We start from the raw sequence: 19,804 nt of genomic DNA, 5'->3' as shown, positions 1-19,804 counted from the left end.
CTCATTCGAAGGTACTGTAATTCATTTCTTAAAAATATGATGTGAAAAAAATTGAAGTGGTTGAGAGAGTCAAATCATGTAGAGATATAGCTATAGAGAAACAGATACAACTACATCAACTTGAGTAAATGGAAACAGCTTGAAGGCGTGCAAAGTAAGAAAGACCTACATTGCTCATGGTGATCGCGTTGGCCTTGGCCAGCACAAGTTCTGGAAGCTCATTGCCGACGTGGATTTGGACCTTATCGGCCTCCCACTGTTGAACGTACTGGTGCTGAAACACAAGAAAACAACGGCAATGTTATAAGAAAATAATGTATCTCACTATTTTTAATAGTAGTCTCTGCATCCTGTGAATCTGAATGTACAGTATGTATACCTGAGTTCAATCTCCCTCCGCTCTAGAAAGAAAGAGGCACATTACCTTGTCCATTATCTGGGCATTGGCCGTAGCCAAAGCATAAGGCATGTCTTCGGTTGTGGCGGTAAATTTGAAATTGCTTGGGTGCTCGCGATATTTCCTCTCGCTCAGGATCTCGGCGGCCTTCTTGGCTTTCTCAACGTCGATCGAGCCAATAGGGACCCAGCCAGTGCCTTTGAGCCATTCCATATCAGCCCTGTACACAGCCTGGTTTTATATGGGAGCAGCAGAGGGAAAACAATTTGGTAAGAAAGTACATTTCGAAGGTATAATGTTTGTCTTGTCCTGAAATGATAGGTGAGGCCCACCCTCATAACCTTAATGAGTGTTCATATTCTACTTACGTCACTATGCAAAGCGTAGACCTTCCTGGCCTGGACGACATCACTGGAGTCTGGCAGACAGGTCCAGTTGTGCAGGCGAGTTCTGTAGTTGAAATCATTGACCTGCATCTGGCATTTCTTGGCCAATTCAATGGTCAGCATGTCCACTGGGAGGTGGAACTTGGTCTTGGACTGGTGGAAGTCCTTCTTGTACAGAGCATCACTGGCAATCTTGGCTGAGTTCATAGCCAGCATGATCAGAGGGTCTTCCTCGACACAGCGGGCTCCAATGTGGTGGCCAACCTGCTCGCTGTAGCCAGCCTTGTACTTGACCTAAATGGAAGCAAAAATGTATATACACTTGTACTTTAAGTCAACATCACATACATGATGATAATATATTTGCATCAACTCTTGACATTTTTCAAATAATGTGAAAAAAAGATGGAAAATATCCAGCACTCACGTCACTTATGATCTCTCTACCATGCTTGGCAGCTTTGATGGCGATGCAATCGCTTTTCAGGTTGTAGCCCTTCCTGTACAACTCCTCTAATTCAGCTTTGTAGAGTTTCTGAAAAGGTATATAGGGACACAGCTTAGAAACAGAGCCAACACATTATTAAGAATCACTAGAACTTTACTAGAGCTTCAGCGGAAGTCTTAGGTTACACAACATTTATTGAATGTGTAGTAATGTATGTAGGAAGCAAGAGGGAGCTTACGTTGCTATTGTTGATCGCATTGGCCTTGGCCAGCACAAGTTCTGGAAGCTCATTGCCGACGTGGATTTTGATCTTATCAACATCCCATTGTGCAACATAGTTGCCCTGAAATAGGAGAAAAAAAATGATTATGTTATAAGAAAATATGAATAAGGTAATATTACATGGGATTTTAACTGCGCATTTGTCAGACCCAAGGACCTTGAAAATAGCTACCAGAAATGCAAGATTGACCATCTAAACCACTGATCTGAGTGAAAGATATTGTAACATAATAATCTATGTATTGAACATTTCACCAACCTTGTTTATGATCTCAGCATTGGCCTTGGCCAGCACCATAGGCATGGAGTGCATGTCGGTGGTGTATTTAAGAGAATCTGGTTTCTGCTTGTAGAGGCGATCGCTCAGAATCTCTGCAGCTTTCTTAGCTTTCAACACATCCAGAGAGCCAATGGGGACCCAGCCAGTACCTCTAATGAACTCCATGTCAGCACGGTAGACAGCCTTGGATGTGGAGAGCATCAATTAACCAACCAACCAAACAAATACACTTACTGTAGACATTTAAAAAAACGTGGAAGTGGGTCATGGAAAATAAATAAAGCATTTGATATAGTATATTGAGAAGGAGCTTACGTCACTGTGCAGATCGTAGACCTTCCTTGCATGGACGACGTCAGTGGAGTCTGGCAGACAGGTCCAGTTGTGCAGGTGAGTTCTGTAGTTGAAGTCGTTGACTTGGATCTGGTTCTTCTTGCACAACTCAAAGGCCATCATGTCCAATGGGAGATGGAACTTGGTCTTGGACTGGTGGAAGTCCTTCTTGTACAGAGCATCACTGGCAATCTTGGCTGAGTTAATAGCCAGCATGAGCAGAGGGTCTTCCTCGACACAGCGGGCTCCAATGTGGTGGCCAACCTGCTTGCTGTAGCCAGCCTTGTACTTGTACTGAAATAGATCAGAAGAGAATTTGACCACAGTCAGACAAGGATGAACTGATTGAACATCCTTTCCTTATAAATCAAAGACATTCCAGGTATCTTCATGCCTGATTTATTCAATTTTCAGGAACTGATTCAGGAACTGATTCAGAAACTGATTCAGGAACTGATTCAGAAACTGATTCAGGAACTGATTCAGGAACTGATTCAGGAACTGATTCAGGAATCGTCATTCGTATAAGACTTTAGGACTATAATAATTGGGAAAATGTTCTAGAAATGACATTTACACCACTGATAATTTAGCTTGAGGCTTTGGAAAAAAACTCTATGAATAAAGGGGGACAAAAATACAGTACTCACATCACTGATAATCTCTCTACCGTGCTTGGCAGCCTTGACAGAGAGAGCATCCACAGGAAGGTAATAACCCTTCTTGATGGTTTCATCAAATCCTTGTTTGTACAGTTTCTGTAAAAAAAGGAGAAGGAACAAGCGTTTAAAAAACTGAGTCGCAAAACATTGAAGGTTGAGAGATATATAGAGATATAAAGATATCGATATATAGAGATAAAGATATACTATATAGAGATAAAGATATACTATATAGAGATAAAGATATACTATATAGAGATATAGATATATAGAGATGTAGATATACTATATAGAGATAAAGATATACTATATAGAGATATAGATATATAGAGATGTAGATATACTATATAGAGATAAAGATATAAAGTTATAGAGATATAGATATATAGAGATGTAGATATACTGTATAGATAAATAGAAATAAAGAGATAGAGATATATAGAGATAGAGATATAGATATACAAAGACCGAGATATGCTTGGTTTCTCAAATGATTGCCTCGCCTGGTTCACCAACTACTTCTCTGATAGAGTTCAGTGTGTCAAATCGGAGGGTCTGCTGTCCGGACCTCTGGCAGTCTCTATGGGGGTGCCACAGGGTTCAATTCTTGGACCGACTCTCTTCTCTGTATACATCAATGAGGTCGCTCTTGCTGCTGGTGAGTCCCTGATCCACCTCTACGCAGACGACACCATTCTGTATACTTCCGGCCCTTCTTTGGACACTGTGTTAACAACCCTCCAGGCAAGCTTCAATGCCATACAACTCTCCTTCCGTGGCCTCCAATTCAACCATCCTTCACTCATGCTGCCAAACATACCCTTGTAAAACTGACCATCCTACCAATCCTCGACTTTGGCGATGTCATTTACAAAATAGCCTCCAATACCCTACTCAACAAATTGGATGCAGTCTATCACAGTGCAATCCGTTTTATCACCAAAGCCCCATATACTACCCACCATTGTGACCTGTACGCTCTCGTTGGCTGGCCCTCGCTTCATACTCGTCGCCAAACCCACTGGCTCCATGTCATCTACAAGACCCTGCTAGGTAATGTCCCCCCTTATCTCAGCTCGCTGGTCACCATAGCATCTCCCACCTGTAGCACACGCTCCAGCAGGTATATCTCTCTAGTCACCCCCAAAACCAATTCTTTCTTTGGCCGCCTCTCCTTCCAGTTCTCTGCTGCCAATGACTGGAACGAACTACAAAAATCTCTGAAACTGGAAACACTTAGCTCCCTCACTAGCTTTAAGCACCAACTGTCAGAGCAGCTCACAGATTACTGCACCTGTACATAGCCCACCTATAATTTAGCCCAAACAACTACCTCTTTCCCAACTGTATTTAATTTTAATTTATTTATTTATTTAGCTCCTTTGCACCCCATTATTTTTATTTCTACTTTGCACATTCTTCCATTGCAAAACTACCATTCCAGTATTTTACTTGCTATATTGTATTTACTTTGCCATCATGGCCTTTTTTGCCTTTACCTCCCTTCTCACCTCATTTGCTCACATTGTATATAGACTTGTTTATACTGCATTATTGACTGTATGTTTGTTTTTACTCCATGTGTAACTCTGTGTCGTTTTATCTGTCGAACTGCTTTGCTTTATCTTAGCCAGGTCGCAATTGTAAATGAGAACTTGTTCTCAACTTGCCTACCTGGTTAAATAAAGGTAAAAATAAAATAAAAATAAATAAATATACAGATCGAGATACAGTTGAAGTCAGAAGTTTACATAGACCTTAGCCAAATACATTTAAACTCAGTTTTTCACAATTCCTGACATTTAATCAGAGTAAAAATTCCCTGTTTTAGGTCAGTTAGGATTACCACTTTATTTTAAGAATGTGTAATGTCAGTATAATAGTATAGAGAATTATTCCCTTGGCTGGGAATTATTATTTATTTCTCATCACATTCCCAGTGGGTCAGAAGTTTACAAACACTCAATTAGTATTTGGTAGCATTGCCTTCAAATTGTTTAACTTGAGTCAAACATTTCGGGTAGCCTTCCACAAGCTTCCCACAATAAGTTGGGTGAATTTTGGCCCATTCCTCCTGACAGAGCTGGTATACCTGAGTCAGGTTTGTAGGCCTCCTTGCTCGCACACGCTTTTTCAGTTCTGCCAACAAATTTTCTATGGGATTGAGGTCAGGGCTTTGTGATGGCCACTCCAATACCTTGACCCTGTTGTCCTTAAGCCATTTTGCCACAACTTTGGAATTATGCTTGGGGTCATTGTCCATTTGGAAGACCCATTTGCGACAAAACTTTAACTTCCTGACTGATGTATTGAGATGTTGCTTCAATATATCCACAATTTTCCTCCCTCATGATGCCATCTATTTTGTGAAGTGGACCAGTCCCTCCTGCAGCAAAGCACCCCCACAACATGATGTTGCCACCCCCGTGCTTCAAAGTTGGGATGGTGTTCCTCGGCTTGCAAGCCTCCCCCTTTTTCCTCCAAACATAACGATGGTCATTATGGCCAAACAGTTCTATTTTTGTTTCATCAGACCAGAGGACTTTTCTCCAAAAAGTACGATCTTTGTCCCCATGTGCAGTTGCAAACCGTTGTCTGGCTTTCTTTATGGCGGTTTTTGAGCAGTGGCTTCTTCCTTGCTGAGCGGCCTTTCAGGTTATGTCGAAATAGGACTCGTTTTACTGTGGATATAGATACTTTTGTACCTGTTTCCTCCAGCATCTTCATAAGGTCCTTTGTTGTTGTTCTGGGATTGATTTGCACTTTTCGTACCCAAGTACGTTAATCTCAAGGAGACAGAACGCTTCTCCTTCCTGAGCGGTATGACGGCTGCGTGTTCCCATGCTGTTTATACTTGCGAACTATTGTTTGTACATATGAATGTGGTACCTCAGGCGTTTGGAAATTGCTCCCAAGGATGAACCTCTACAATTTTGGGGGGGGGATTTTCCCATGATGTCAAGCAAAAAGGCACTGAGTTTGAAGGTAGGCCTTGAAATACATCCACAAGTACACCTCCAATTGACTCAAATGATGTCAATGAGCCTATCAGAAGCTGCTAAAAGCCATGGCATTTTCAAGCTGTTTAAAGGCACAGTCAACTTAGTGAATGTAAACTTCTGACCCACTATAATTGTTATACAGTGAATTAAAAGTTAAATAATCCGTTTGTAAACAAATGTTGGAAGAATGACTTGTGTCATGCACAAAGTAGATGTCCTAACCGACTTGTCAAAAACAATTTGTGGAGTGGTTGAAAAACTATTTTTAATGACTCCAACCTAAGTGTTTGTAAACTTCTGACTTCAACTGTATATATATTATATATAATCTATCTATATATATATATATACAAAGTATATCTGTATCTCCATATATATATATATATATATATATATATATATATATATATATATATATATATATATATATATATATATATACAAAGTATATCTGTATCTCCATATATATACGTATATATACACTGCTCAAAAAAATAAAGGGAACACTTAAACAACACAACGTAACTCCAAGTCAATCACACTTCTGTGAAATCAAACTGTCCACTTAGGAAGTAACACTGATTGACAATAAATTTCACATGCTGTTGTGCAAATGGAATAGACAACAGGTGGAAATTATAGGCAATTAGCAAGACACCCCCAATAAAGGAGTGGTTCTGCAGGTGGTGACCACAGACCACTTCTCAGTTCCTATGCTTCCTGGCGGATGTTTTGGTCACTTTTGAATACAACCCACACAAGTGGCTCAGGTAGTGCAGCTCATCCAGGATGGAACATCAATGCGAGCTGTGGCAAGAAGGTTTGCTGTGTCTGTCAGCGTAGTGTCCAGAGCATGGAGGCGCTACCAGGAGACAGGCCAGCACATCAGGAGACGTGGAGGAGGCCGTAGGAGGGCAAAAACCCAGCAGCAGGACCGCTACCTCCGCCTTTGTGCAAGGAGGAGCAGGAGGAGCACTGCCAGAGCCCTGCAAAATGACCTCCAGCAGGCCACAAATGTGCATGTGTCTGCTCAAACGGTCAGAAACAGACTCCATGAGGGTGGTATGAGGGCCCGATGTCCACAGGTGGGGGTTGTGCTTACAACCCAACACCGTGCAGGACGTTTGGCATTTGCCAGAGAACACCAAGATTGGCAAATTTGCCACTGGCGCCCTGTGCTCTTCACAGATGAAAGCAGGTTCATACTGAGCACGTGACAGATGTGACAGTCTGGAGAACGTTCTGCTGCCTGCAACATCCTCCAGCATGACCGATTTGGCAGTGGGTCAGTCATGGTGTGGGGTGGCATTTCTTTGGGGGCTGCACAGCCCTCCAGGTAGCCTGACTGCCATTAGGTACTGAGATGAGATCCTCAGACCCCTTGTGAGACCATATGCTGGTGCGGTTGAACCTGGGTTCCTCCTAATGCAAGACAATGCTAGACCTCATGTGGCTGGAGTGTGTCAGCAGTTCCTGCAAGAGGAAGGCATTGATGCTATGGACTGGCCCGCGCGTTCCCCAGACCTGAATCCAATTGAGCACATCTGGGACATCATGTCTCGCTCCATCCACCAACGCCACGTTGCACCACAAACTGTCCAGGAGTTGGCGGATGCTTTAGTCCAGGTCTGGGAGGAGATCCCTCAGGAGACCATCCGTCACCTCATCAGGAGCATGCCCAGGCGTTGTAGGGAGGTCATACAGGCACGTGGAGGCCACACACACTACTGAGCCTAATTTTGACTTGTTTTATGGACATTACAGTTGGATCAGCCTGTAGTGTGGTTTTCCACTATAATTTTGAGTGTGATTCCAAATCCAGACCTCCATGGGTTGATAAATTTGATTTCCATTGATCATTTTTGTGTGATTTTGTTGTCAGCACATTCAACTATGTAAAGAAAAAAGTATTTGATAAGAATATTTCACTCATTCAGATCTAGGATGTTATTTTAGTGCTCCCTTTATTTTTTGAGCAGTGTATATAGATAGATAGATAGATAGATAGATAGATAGATAGATAGATAGATAGATAGATAGATAGATAGATAGATAGATAGATAGATAGATAGATAGATAGATAGATAGATAGATAGATAGATAGATATGGATATAAAGAGATGAAAATATAGATATATAGATGTATAGAGATATAGAAATTCTGCATAGATATATAGAGATATGATATAAAGAGATATAGATATAAAGATATATATAGATATATAGAAAGATATAAAGATATATAGATATATAAATAAAGAGATATAGAGATATAGATAAAGAGATATAGAGATATAGATAAAGAGATATAGAGATATAGATAAAGAGATATAGAGATATAGATAAAGAGATATAGAGATATAGATAAAGAGATATAGAGATATAGATAAAGAGATATAGAGATATAGATAAAGAGATATAGAGATATAGATAAAGAGATATAGAGATGTATATAGATATAGCTATAGAGATATAAATAAAACTAGATCAACTTGAGTGAAAGAAAACAGCTTGAGGTTAAGTAAGGAGGACCTACATTGCTCATGGTGATCGCATTGGCCTTGGCCAGCACAAGTTCTGGAAGCTCATTGCCGACGTGGATTTTGATCTTATCAGCATCCCATTGTTCAACATACTGCCGCTGAAATATGAGATAAACATAGCTATGTTATAAGAAAATAATAATAATAACAATAATACATGTCATTATTTTGCACTTTTCTCAGACTCACAGACACTTGAGAAAAGCAAACAGAAATGTAAGTCTGAGTGACAGACATAGTTAAGAAAGCATCTATGTATTACACAGAAAAAAAAATAGCAACAATTTCAAAGATTTTACTGAAGTACGGTTCATATAAGGAAATCAGTACATTTAAATACATTCATTAGGCCCTAATCTATGGATTTCAGATGACTGGGAACACAGATATGCAACCTTTGGTCACAGATACCTTACAAAATAGGTAGGGGCATGGATCAGAAAACCAGTCAGTATCTGGTGTGAAGCCTATTTGCCTCATGCAGCGCGGCACATCTCCTTCGCATAGAGTGGCCATAGAGTGGCCTTTGTTGTCCCACTCCCCTTCAATGGCTGAGCGAAGTTGCTGGATATTGGCGGAAACTGGAACACGTCAATCCAGAGCATCCCAAACATGCTCAATGGGTTGCATGTCTAGTGAGTATGCAGGCCATTGAAGAACTGAGACATTTTCAGCTTCCAGCATCCTCATGTTTCATGCTGAAACATGAGGTGATGGCAGTGTATGAACGGCACAACAATGGGCCTCAGGATCTTGTCACGGCATCTCTGAGCATTTGTCCACTGAAGTCGGTTGCAATGCTGAACTGCAGTCAGGTCAAGACCCTGGTGAGGATGACGAGATGAGCTTCCCTGAGACGGTTTCTGACAATTTGTGCAGAAATTCTTCGGTTGCGCAAACCCATAGTTTAGCAGGTGAAGAAGCTGGATGTGGAGGTCGTGAGCTGCCGGGTTACACGTGATCTGCGGTTGTAAGGCTGGTTGGACATACTGCCATATTCTCTAAAATGACGTTGGAGGCGGTAGAGAAATGATAGAGAAATTAACATTAAATTCTCTGGCAACACCTCTGGTGGACATTCCTGCAATCAGCATGTCAATTGAACACTCCCCTCAAAACTTAAGACATCTGTGGCATTGTGTTGTGTGACAAAACTGCACATTTTAGAGTTGTCTATTATTGACCACAGCACAAGATGCCCCTGTGTAATGATCATGCTGTTTAATCAGCTTGTTGATATGCCGCATCTGTCAGGTAGATGTATTATCTTGGCAAAGGAGAAATGCTCAATAACAGGGATGTAAACAAATTTGGGCACAAAATTTGAGAGATATAAGGTTTTGTGTGAAAATAACATTTCTGCTAGTGAACATGGGACCAACACTTGACATGTTGCATTTATATTTTGTTCAGTGTAATTATCTATCTATTAGATAGGGTATCAGGCTTGATGTTGAGGTGGACCTTGTTATTTCAGCAGCTCCATAAAAAAATGTATGTTATTGTATTGAATTCTGGTGTAACAGGAAACTGCGTCGTTAGCTGGAATAAGTTTACCTTGTTCATGATCTGGCCGTTATGTTTGGCCAGAACGATATCCATGCCGTCGAGTGGGCTTTTGAAGTCCAGAGTGCTGGGGTGCTGGCGGTATTTCTTCTCACTCAAGATCTCGCCGGCCTTCTTGGCTTTTTCCACATCAAGTGAGCCAATGGGGACCCATCCAATTCCCCTGAGCCACTTCATGTCAGCCCTGTACACCGCCTAAGAGGGATAGCATACTCCCATTACTTGTTCCCATCTCAAACCTTTTAGCATTGGGTTTGACCAGCCCTGGATGTCTCATTAACAATATGATTAAAAATGTAACAGGAAAGAGGTCTTGGAATTGAAAATACAGAACTTTTGAAACATACCTCACTTGCTATGTCATAGACATGTCTGGCATGGACAACATCAGTGGAGTCTGGCAGACAGGTCCAGTTGTGCAGGTGAGTTCTGTAGTTGAAGTTGTTGACTTGGATCTGGTTCTTCTTGCACAACTCAAAGGCCATCATGTCCAATGGGAGATGGAACTTGGTCTTGGACTGATGGAAGTCCTTCTTGTACAGAGCATCACTGGCAATCTTGGCTGAGTTCAGAGCCAGCACGAGCAGAGGGTCATCCTCGACGCAGCGTGCTCCAATGTGGTGGCCAATTTGCTTGCGGTAGCCTGACTTGTACTTGTGCTACACCGAACCAAAAAGGTTGCATGTAGTGGGGATTTCAGTAAATTAAAGGTAAACACAGTATTGATATAGTTAATTCCTTTGCGATAACAAAATAAGTACTTACATCACTGATAATTTCCCTGCCATGCTTGGCTGCGATGACAGCAATGGCATCATTGCGCAAATCATAGCCCTTCTTCTTATCCTCTACCATTGCTTTCCTGTATTGGTTCTGTATGAAGAAGAAAAGAAACATCCATAGATGTTATTGTATATCTCCACAATAAGTTTTAGTTTCAAATGTTTGCATTCACAAGGAGGGTTACCTTTGTGCTATCAGTTACTTACCCAACTGTAGTTGGACTTGTTTGCATTGGCCAAAACAATGTCCATCGCATCTGGCATAATGTGGTTCTTGGTCTTGTCCTTCTCCCAGGCCTCAGTGTAAGCTTGCTGCAATAATGAGTTTCAAGTTCAAACTAACAGCGTGAAGTGCCTATTCATATAAATGGCTGAAATATAATCCAAAGTAGGGGAGATCAGATTACCTTAAAGCAGGTTTAAATGATGGAATCATTATTTTAATATAATCTACCAGGAGAAACATTCAAAGGCAAATGATGAATAAAGATATACCAGTTAGTCAAATACCTTGTTGGCATTATCATTATTTTGTTTAGCCAAAACCATTCCAATGTCTTGAACTGAGCTGGTGAACTTGAAGTTGCTTGGGTGCTGACGATACAGCTTCTCACTCAGGACATCGGCGGCTTTCTTTGCCTTCTCAACATCAAGTGAGCCGATGGGAACCCATCCGATACCTTGCAGGCTCTTTAGTTCAGCCTTATACACAGCCTAGACACAACAATACCACAATGGTCAAAATGGATGGAATAAAGACAGTTACACTGGAAAAACATGATCTAGTTCATTCATACTTACATCACTTGCTATGTCATAGACATGTCTGGCATGGACAACATCAGTGGAGTCTGGCAGACAGGTCCAGTTGTGCAGTCGAGTTACATATTTGGCATGGTTGACCTGGATCTGGTTCTTCTTGGCCAACTCAAAGGCCATCATGTCCAATGGGAGATGGAACTTGGTCTTGGACTGGTGGAAGTCCTTCTTGTACAGAGCATCACTGGCAATTTTGGCTGAGTTAATAGCCAGCATGAGCAGAGGGTCTTCCTCGACACAGCGGGCTCCAATGTGGTGGCCAATCTGCTTACGGTAGCCAGTCTTGTACTTGTGCTACAGAAGGCAAATATGAAATGGCAGTGTTGAGGAAGTCTTTATTTTACAGACGTACATTTTATATATTGTGTCATGAAATAGTAAAGAAATGGAATCGCTTATGATGGATAGATGTTCAATGAACTTACATCACTGATAATTTCCCTGCCGTGCTTGGCTGCGATGACAGCAATGGCATCATTGCGCAAATCATAGCCCTTCTTCTTATCCTCTACCATTGCTTTCCTGTATTGGTTCTGTATGAGAAAAAAAATCCATAGACATGGGTATTTAAAATCAAATCACAAATCATTTAAAGTGCATTTAACAAATTCACAACACACTTTACATGAAAAACTAAACAAAAACAATATGTTTATTTTTTTAGAAATGTTTACATTCATCAAGAGGGTTACCTTTGTGCAATCAGTTACTTACCCAACTGTAGTTGGACTTGTTTGCATTGGCCAAAACAATGTCCATCGCATCTGGCATAATGTGGTTCTTGGTCTTGTCCTTCTCCCAGGCCTCAGTGTAAGCTTGCTGCAATAATGAGTTTCAAGTTCAAACTAACAGCGTGAAGTGCCTATTCATATAAATGGCTGAAATATAATCCAAAGTAGGGGAGATCAGATTACCTTAAAGCAGGTTTAAATGATGGAATCATTATTTGAATATAATCTACCAGGGAAAACATTCAAAGGCAAATGATGAATAAAGATATACCAGTTAGTCAAATACCTTGTTGGCATTATCATTATTTTGTTTAGCCAAAACCATTCCAATGTCTTGAACTGAGCTGGTGAACTTGAAGTTGCTTGGGTGCTGACGATACAGCTTCTCACTCAGGACATCGGCGGCTTTCTTTGCCTTCTCAACATCAAGTGAGCCGATGGGAACCCATCCGATACCTTGCAGGCTCTTTAGTTCAGCCTTATACACAGCCTAGACACAACAATACCACAATGGTCAAAATGGATGGAATAAAGACAGTTACACTGGAAAAACATGATCTAGTTCATTCATACTTACATCACTTGCTATGTCATAGACATGTCTGGCATGGACAACATCAGTGGAGTCTGGAAGACAGGTCCAGTTGTGCAGTCGAGTTACATATTTGGCATGGTTGACCTGGATCTGGTTCTTCTTGGCCAACTCAAAGGCCATCATGTCCAATGGGAGATGGAACTTGGTCTTGGACTGGTGGAAGTCCTTCTTGTACAGAGCATCACTGGCAATCTTGGCTGAGTTAATAGCCAGCATGAGCAGAGGGTCTTCCTCGACACAGCGGGCTCCAATGTGGTGGCCAATCTGCTTACGGTAGCCAGTCTTGTACTTGTGCTACAGAAGGCAAATATGAAATGGCAGTGTTGAGGAAGTCTTTATTTTACAGACGTACATTTTATATATTGTGTCATGAAATAGTAAAGAAATGGAATCGCTTATGATGGATAGATGTTCAATGAACTTACATCACTGATAATGTCCCTGCCGTGCTTGGCTGCGATGACAGCAATGGCATCATTGCGCAAATCATAGCCCTTCTTCTTATCCTCTACCATTGCTTTCCTGTATTGGTTCTGTATGAGAAAAAAAATCCATAGACATGGGTATTTAAAATCAAATCACAAATCATTTAAAGTGCATTTAACAAAATCACAACACACTTTACATGAAAAACTAAACAAAAACAATATGTTTATTTTTATTTTTTAGAAATGTTTACATTCATCAAGAGGGTTACCTTTGTGCTATCAGTTACTTACCCAACTGTAGTTGGACTTGTTTGCATTGGCCAAAACAATGTCCATCGCATCTGGCATAATGTGGTTCTTGGTCTTGTCCTTCTCCCAGGCCTCAGTGTAAGCTTGCTGCAATAATGAGTTTCAAGTTCAAACTAACAGCGTGAAGTGCCTATTCATATAAATGGCTGAAATATAATCCAAAGTAGGGGAGATCAGATTACCTTAAAGCAGGTTTAAATGATGGAATCATTATTTGAATATAATCTACCAGGGAAAACATTCAAAGGCAAATGATGAATAAAGATATACCAGTTAGTCAAATACCTTGTTGGCATTATCATTATTTTGTTTAGCCAAAACCATTCCAATGTCTTGAACTGAGCTCGTGAACTTGAAGTTGCTTGGGTGCTGACGATACAGCTTCTCACTCAGGACATCGGCGGCTTTCTTTGCCTTCTCAACATCAAGTGAGCCGATGGGAACCCATCCGATACCTTGCAGGCTCTTTAGTTCAGCCTTATACACAGCCTAGACACAACAATACCACAATGGTCAAAATGGATGGAATAAAGACAGTTACACTGGAAAAACATGATCTAGTTCATTCATACTTACATCACTTGCTATGTCATAGACATGTCTGGCATGGACAACATCAGTGGAGTCTGGAAGACAGGTCCAGTTGTGCAGTCGAGTTACATATTTGGCATGGTTGACCTGGATCTGGTTCTTCTTGGCCAACTCAAAGGCCATCATGTCCAATGGGAGATGGAACTTGGTCTTGGACTGGTGGAAGTCCTTCTTGTACAGAGCATCACTGGCAATCTTGGCTGAGTTAATAGCCAGCATGAGCAGAGGGTCTTCCTCGACACAGCGGGCTCCAATGTGGTGGCCAATCTGCTTACGGTAGCCAGTCTTGTACTTGTGCTACAGAAGGCAAATATGAAATGGCAGTGTTGAGGAAGTCTTTATTTTACAGACGTACATTTTATATATTGTGTCATGAAATAGTAAAGAAATGGAATCGCTTATGATGGATAGATGTTCAATGAACTTACATCACTGATAATGTCCCTGCCGTGCTTGGCTGCGATGACAGCAATGGCATCATTGCGCAAATCATAGCCCTTCTTCTTATCCTCTACCATTGCTTTCCTGTATTGGTTCTGTATGAGAAAAAAAATCCATAGACATGGGTATTTAAAATCAAATCACAAATCATTTAAAGTGCATTTAACAAAATCACAATACACTTTACATGAAAAACTAAACAAAAACAATGTTGCTTTTATTTATTTATTTTTACAAATGTTTACATTCATCAAGAGGGTTACCTTTGTGCAATCAGTTACTTACCCAACTGTAGTTGGACTTGTTTGCATTGGCCAAAACAATGTCCATCGCATCTGGCATAATGTGGTTCTTGGTCTTGTCCTTCTCCCAGGCCTCAGTGTAAGCTTGCTGCAATAATGAGTTTCAAGTTCAAACTAACAGCGTGAAGTGCCTATTCATATAAATGGCTGAAATATAATCCAAAGTAGGGGAGATCAGATTACCTTAAAGCAGGTTTAAATGATGGAATCATTATTTGAATATAATCTACCAGGAGAAACATTCAAAGGCAAATGATGAATAAAGATATACCAGTTAGTCAAATACCTTGTTGGCATTATCATTATTTTGTTTAGCCAAAACCATTCCAATGTCTTGAACTGAGCTGGTGAACTTGAAGTTGCTTGGGTGCTGACGATACAGCTTCTCACTCAGGACATCGGCGGCTTTCTTTGCCTTCTCAACATCAAGTGAGCCGATGGGAACCCATCCGATACCTTGCAGGCTCTTTAGTTCAGCCTTATACACAGCCTAGACACAACAATACCACAATGGTCAAAATGGATGGAATAAAGACAGTTACACTGGAAAAACATGATCTAGTTCATTCATACTTACATCACTTGCTATGTCATAGACATGTCTGGCATGGACAACATCAGTGGAGTCTGGCAGACAGGTCCAGTTGTGCAGTCGAGTTACATATTTGGCATGGTTGACCTGGATCTGGTTCTTCTTGGCCAACTCAAAGGCCATCATGTCCAATGGGAGATGGAACTTGGTCTTGGACTGGTGGAAGTCCTTCTTGTACAGAGCATCACTGGCAATCTTGGCTGAGTTAATAGCCAGCATGAGCAGAGGGTCTTCCTCGACACAGCGGGCTCCAATGTGGTGGCCAACCTGCTTACGGTAGCCAGCCCTGTATTTGAACTAAATAAATTAAATTGAGATAGTTAGGTGTCATTCAAATGCTGAAGTTCACACACCATTTATTCAATAGACAGTTTTTCACTTACATCGCTAGCAATGGATGTGCCCTGTTTGGCTGCCAGGATTGCAATAGCATCATTGCGCAGGTCATAACCCTTCTTCTTGTCCTGTTCATTGGCAAGCTTATATAGTGACTGTACAGGAGGAATAAAAAACAAGTTTTGAATGAATTAGGACAATGCAGCCTAAATGAACACTACAATGAGGTATGGAAGGTATGACTCACAGCACTGCAGTTGATCTTGTTGGCTCTGGCCAACACCACCTCCATTGAGTCTGGCATGATGTGGACAGAGGTCTTATCCTTATTCCAGGCGTCAACGTACGTTTGCTATAAGACAGATATACTTCTTATTGTTTTGATGTATTACCATGTATTTGTATTGCATACATTATAATATATACAGTTCACATATGTGCATAGACATTCAGTAGATACAGTAGATACCTTGTTCATGATTGCATTGTTAGCATTGGCCAGGATGACGTCCATGGAGTGCATGTCCTTGGTAAACTTAAAGCTGCTGGGGTGTTGGCGGTACAGTTTCTCACTGCCAATCAGGCCAGCTGTTTTGGATCTCTCTACATCCAGAGAACCAATGGGAATCCATCCTGTGCCTTTGACGCTTGTCTCATAGTCACTTTTGTACAAATTCTGCGGTAAAAAGGCGATAACATAACCAAACTTTTCTCACAGATTCAGATGTGTCTTAACAGCTCAGAATCTGGGAATGGTTCAATAATTATGAGAGAAAAAATGTATTGTATACAAAAACATGTTTTGTTGTTCTGTTTGTTTTTATAGTATTATGAGTCAAATAATACTTACATCACTGGCGATCGTCTGCATCTGCTTAGCCAACTCCACGTTCATGGCATCAGCAAGCACAGTGTAATGGTGCTGGATCTTCCTGTAGCCAGCAAAGGTCTGCACTGTGGAGGCGTGCTTGGCATGTACAACACTCATCATGTCAACTGGAGAGTGGAACTTCAGCTTGGACTTGTGGAAGTCCTTCTTGTAGTTCTTGTCACTCTGCAACCTGGCCACCTCCATGTAGTGCACCAGTAAGGGGTCGTCCTGAAGAGTGCGGCAGCCCACTTGTTTTCCCCTATTCATCCGGTGACTCAGCTTGTACTTGTACTGTGTAAATAAACAACAACAGTTTATTATTCCCAGGACGAATATTTAGCTTTGATGAAGATTACTTTATAGTATACAAGGTCCAATGGAAATTCTACTTCTGCTTTATCCCAACGCCTCCGATACATATGCATACATACAGAGGTTGGAGCAGATTGTAAAATGGTTTTAAAGCAGCCTTTTATTGCTGGTCTGAGTCACTCACGTCACTGGCGATTTTGGTGCCCTGCTTGGCAGCCTGAATGGCGATGGCATCAACCTTCAGGTCGTAACCCTTCTTATACATCTTCGCCAGGCCTGCTTTGTAGATTTTCTGGAATGGAGGAGAAACAATTGATTAGAATATGATCAAAATAACATTTGCTAAATAATTCAAATTCCAAGAGATATTTCAAAGTTATATTGCAAAAGCATGATGCATTACAAAGAGGAATATTTTGAGGGTAACCTACATGTTTGAAAAAGGTAGCCTTACCTGACTCATGTTGATAGCATTAGCCTTCGCCAAGACAATTTCAGGGGCATCTGGCATCACATGGACTGTGAGCTTGTCATTGTGCCATTGTTTGGTGTATTCTTGCTGCAATGTCATTGGTACAAACACAAGTCAATTATAACATTAGGACAAATGAGAAAACATCACATTTTAAACTATGTGTTTTTAATTTCAAATATGGCGTTATGGTTTATAGTGTACCTTGTTCATGATCTTGTTGTTGGCAGTGGCCAGGACAATGTCCATAGAGTCCATCAGCTTCTTGAACTGGAATTTAGAGGGGTGTGTACGGTACCTCTGTTCACTCTGGATGTCCCCGCCAACCTTTGCAAGTTCCACCGGCAATGAGCCAATAGGAATCCATCCTGTTCCTCTCACAGAGTTGTTCCAGTCAGACTTGTACTCAAACTGGGGAATGAACCAAACACAAATGAATGAAGTATTTGACACCCACAAGCGTGTTAACAGAAAACACCCCTAGCACTAGGCCGAAGTCACATGAACAGTACTCACGTCACTGGAACTGGCATTCATGGTGCGAGCCAACGCAAGGTTCATGGAGTCAGCGGTAAGAGTGTAGTGGTGTTGGATCTTCCTGTAGCCAGCAAAGGTCTGCACTGTGGAGGCGTGCTTGGCATGTACAACACTCATCATGTCAACTGGAGAGTGGAACTTCAGCTTGGACTTGTGGAAGTCCTTTTTGTAGTTCTTGTCACTCTGCAACCTGGCCACCTCCATGTAGTGCACCAGTAAGGGGTCGTCCTGAAGAGTGCGGCAGCCGATTTGTTTGCCCTTTCCCTTCACATAGTCTTTCTTGTACTGGATCTGAAAGGTAGAAGTAAAAGAATAATCAGACAATCTGACACTATTGGACGTAGCAACACTGTTGTGGACTACATACTGTATAGCTATTTCTGTCCTCCTGGGCCTGGGTTTTTCAAAAGTGATCTATCTGGATTTTGCCTAGCAGATAGGATTAAATGCATATAAATACAATGAATGGAACAGGAATCCCAATTCAAGTCAGAGGTATTGTTAACAAGCACTCCGTAAATAAAGAAAATGAGAATTAAAAACAGGTTCAGCCCCTGGTTCGACCGTGATCTGGCAGAGTTACTCCACATCAAGAACATCATTTGGAAAAAGACTTGGCACTCAAATAATCAGGCTGACTGGCTCTCGTTGAGGCAAATTAGAAATAAGTGAACTCAGGCTTTCCAGAAGGCCGAAGTTAGTTACTTTAAGAAGCAGTTCTCTCTCTGTGGGTCTAACCCCAAGAAGTTCTGGAAAACGGTGAAAGATCAAAGATCTAGAGAATAAGACCTGGAGACGAGTATGAAAATGTATGCACTATGTCGCTAAGTCGCTATGGATAAGAGCGTCTGCTAAATTACTAGAATGTAAATGTAAACCCTCCTCCTCATAGCTGCCCATGTCCGTTAATGTTGATGATGTGGTTGTTACTGACAAGGAGCGCATGGCTGAGCTCTTTAATCACCACTTCATTAAGTCAGGATTCCTATTTGACTCAGCCATGCCTCAGATGGTTTAGATCCTTTCTTCTTTAAGGGTTGGCAGGGTAGCCTACTGGTTAGAGCGTTGGACTAGTAACCGAAAGGTTGCAAGTTCAAATCCCTGAGCTGACAAGGTAAAAATCTGTTGTTTTGCACCTTGAACAGGCAGTTAACCCACTGTTCCTAGGCTGTCATTTTTATTTTTATTTTATTTTGACGGTCATTGAAAATAAGAATTTGTTCTTAACTGACTTGCCTAGTTAAATAAAGGTAAAACCTCTCTGGGGAGGTTCCCAGTGCCTGGAAGGCAGCCACGGTACGTCCTTTATAAAAGGGGGAGATCAAGCTGATCCTAACTGTTACAGGCCAATTTCTATTTTGCTCTGTTAATAAAAATGTTTGGAAAAATGTGTCAATAATCAACTGACTGGCTTTCTTGATGTCTATAGTGTTCTCTCTGGTATGAAATCTGATTTCCACATAGGTTATGGATGTGTCACTGCAACCTTAAAGGTCCCGAAGAATGTCACAACTGCTCTTAATTCTAAGCAATGTTGTGCTGCTATTTTATTGACTTGGCCAAAGCTTTTGATACAGTAGACCATTCCATTCTTGTGGGTCGGCTAAGGAGTATTGGTGTCTCTGAGGGGTATTAGGCCTGGTTTGCTAACTACCTCTCTCACTACCTCTCTCTGCAGTGTGTAAAGTTAGAACATCTGCTGTCACAGCCACTGCCTTTCACCAAGGGAGTACCCCAAGGCTCCATCCTAGGCACCACGCTCTTCTCAATTTACATCAACAACATAG

At 41.3% G+C, this 19,804-nt stretch overlaps 1 protein-coding gene across 20 annotated transcripts in view; it reads right to left on the bottom strand.

The window, feature by feature from the left end:
* The window catches only part of LOC109870743 (nebulin), a 98,072-nt gene that overhangs the window by 51,194 nt on the left and 27,074 nt on the right, over nucleotides 1-19,804 (bottom strand). For 18 of the 20 annotated variants that reach the window (XR_004205678.1, XM_031806097.1, XM_031806099.1 and 15 more), the window contains 35 exons: nucleotides 17,997-18,308; nucleotides 17,685-17,891; nucleotides 17,463-17,567; nucleotides 17,193-17,300; nucleotides 16,676-16,987; nucleotides 16,295-16,501; nucleotides 16,073-16,177; nucleotides 15,873-15,980; nucleotides 15,475-15,786; nucleotides 15,184-15,387; nucleotides 14,881-14,985; nucleotides 14,583-14,690; nucleotides 14,140-14,451; nucleotides 13,849-14,052; nucleotides 13,546-13,650; nucleotides 13,252-13,359; nucleotides 12,809-13,120; nucleotides 12,518-12,721; nucleotides 12,215-12,319; nucleotides 11,926-12,033; nucleotides 11,483-11,794; nucleotides 11,192-11,395; nucleotides 10,889-10,993; nucleotides 10,665-10,772; nucleotides 10,247-10,558; nucleotides 9,891-10,094; nucleotides 8,327-8,431; nucleotides 2,777-2,884; nucleotides 2,109-2,420; nucleotides 1,773-1,976; nucleotides 1,470-1,574; nucleotides 1,211-1,318; nucleotides 766-1,077; nucleotides 425-628; nucleotides 170-274 (listed from right to left, as the gene is read on the bottom strand). Coding sequence is in view for 19 of the 20 variants with exons in the window: in XM_031806097.1 (XP_031661957.1) it covers nucleotides 170-274; nucleotides 425-628; nucleotides 766-1,077; nucleotides 1,211-1,318; nucleotides 1,470-1,574; nucleotides 1,773-1,976; nucleotides 2,109-2,420; nucleotides 2,777-2,884; nucleotides 8,327-8,431; nucleotides 9,891-10,094; nucleotides 10,247-10,558; nucleotides 10,665-10,772; nucleotides 10,889-10,993; nucleotides 11,192-11,395; nucleotides 11,483-11,794; nucleotides 11,926-12,033; nucleotides 12,215-12,319; nucleotides 12,518-12,721; nucleotides 12,809-13,120; nucleotides 13,252-13,359; nucleotides 13,546-13,650; nucleotides 13,849-14,052; nucleotides 14,140-14,451; nucleotides 14,583-14,690; nucleotides 14,881-14,985; nucleotides 15,184-15,387; nucleotides 15,475-15,786; nucleotides 15,873-15,980; nucleotides 16,073-16,177; nucleotides 16,295-16,501; nucleotides 16,676-16,987; nucleotides 17,193-17,300; nucleotides 17,463-17,567; nucleotides 17,685-17,891; nucleotides 17,997-18,308 (6,459 nt within the window). In the remaining variant the exon portion in view is untranslated. The remainder of the gene's footprint in view (nucleotides 1-169; nucleotides 275-424; nucleotides 629-765; nucleotides 1,078-1,210; nucleotides 1,319-1,469; nucleotides 1,575-1,772; nucleotides 1,977-2,108; nucleotides 2,421-2,776; nucleotides 2,885-8,326; nucleotides 8,432-9,890; nucleotides 10,095-10,246; nucleotides 10,559-10,664; nucleotides 10,773-10,888; nucleotides 10,994-11,191; nucleotides 11,396-11,482; nucleotides 11,795-11,925; nucleotides 12,034-12,214; nucleotides 12,320-12,517; nucleotides 12,722-12,808; nucleotides 13,121-13,251; nucleotides 13,360-13,545; nucleotides 13,651-13,848; nucleotides 14,053-14,139; nucleotides 14,452-14,582; nucleotides 14,691-14,880; nucleotides 14,986-15,183; nucleotides 15,388-15,474; nucleotides 15,787-15,872; nucleotides 15,981-16,072; nucleotides 16,178-16,294; nucleotides 16,502-16,675; nucleotides 16,988-17,192; nucleotides 17,301-17,462; nucleotides 17,568-17,684; nucleotides 17,892-17,996; nucleotides 18,309-19,804) is intronic. The other 2 variants (XM_031806115.1, XM_031806114.1) reach the window with 2 other exon arrangements.

This window comes from Oncorhynchus kisutch, linkage group LG26 (genome assembly GCF_002021735.2).
Source record: "Oncorhynchus kisutch isolate 150728-3 linkage group LG26, Okis_V2, whole genome shotgun sequence".
Taxonomy (NCBI): Eukaryota; Metazoa; Chordata; class Actinopteri; order Salmoniformes; family Salmonidae; genus Oncorhynchus; species Oncorhynchus kisutch.
This window is presented reverse-complemented; position numbering and strand designations above follow the sequence as displayed.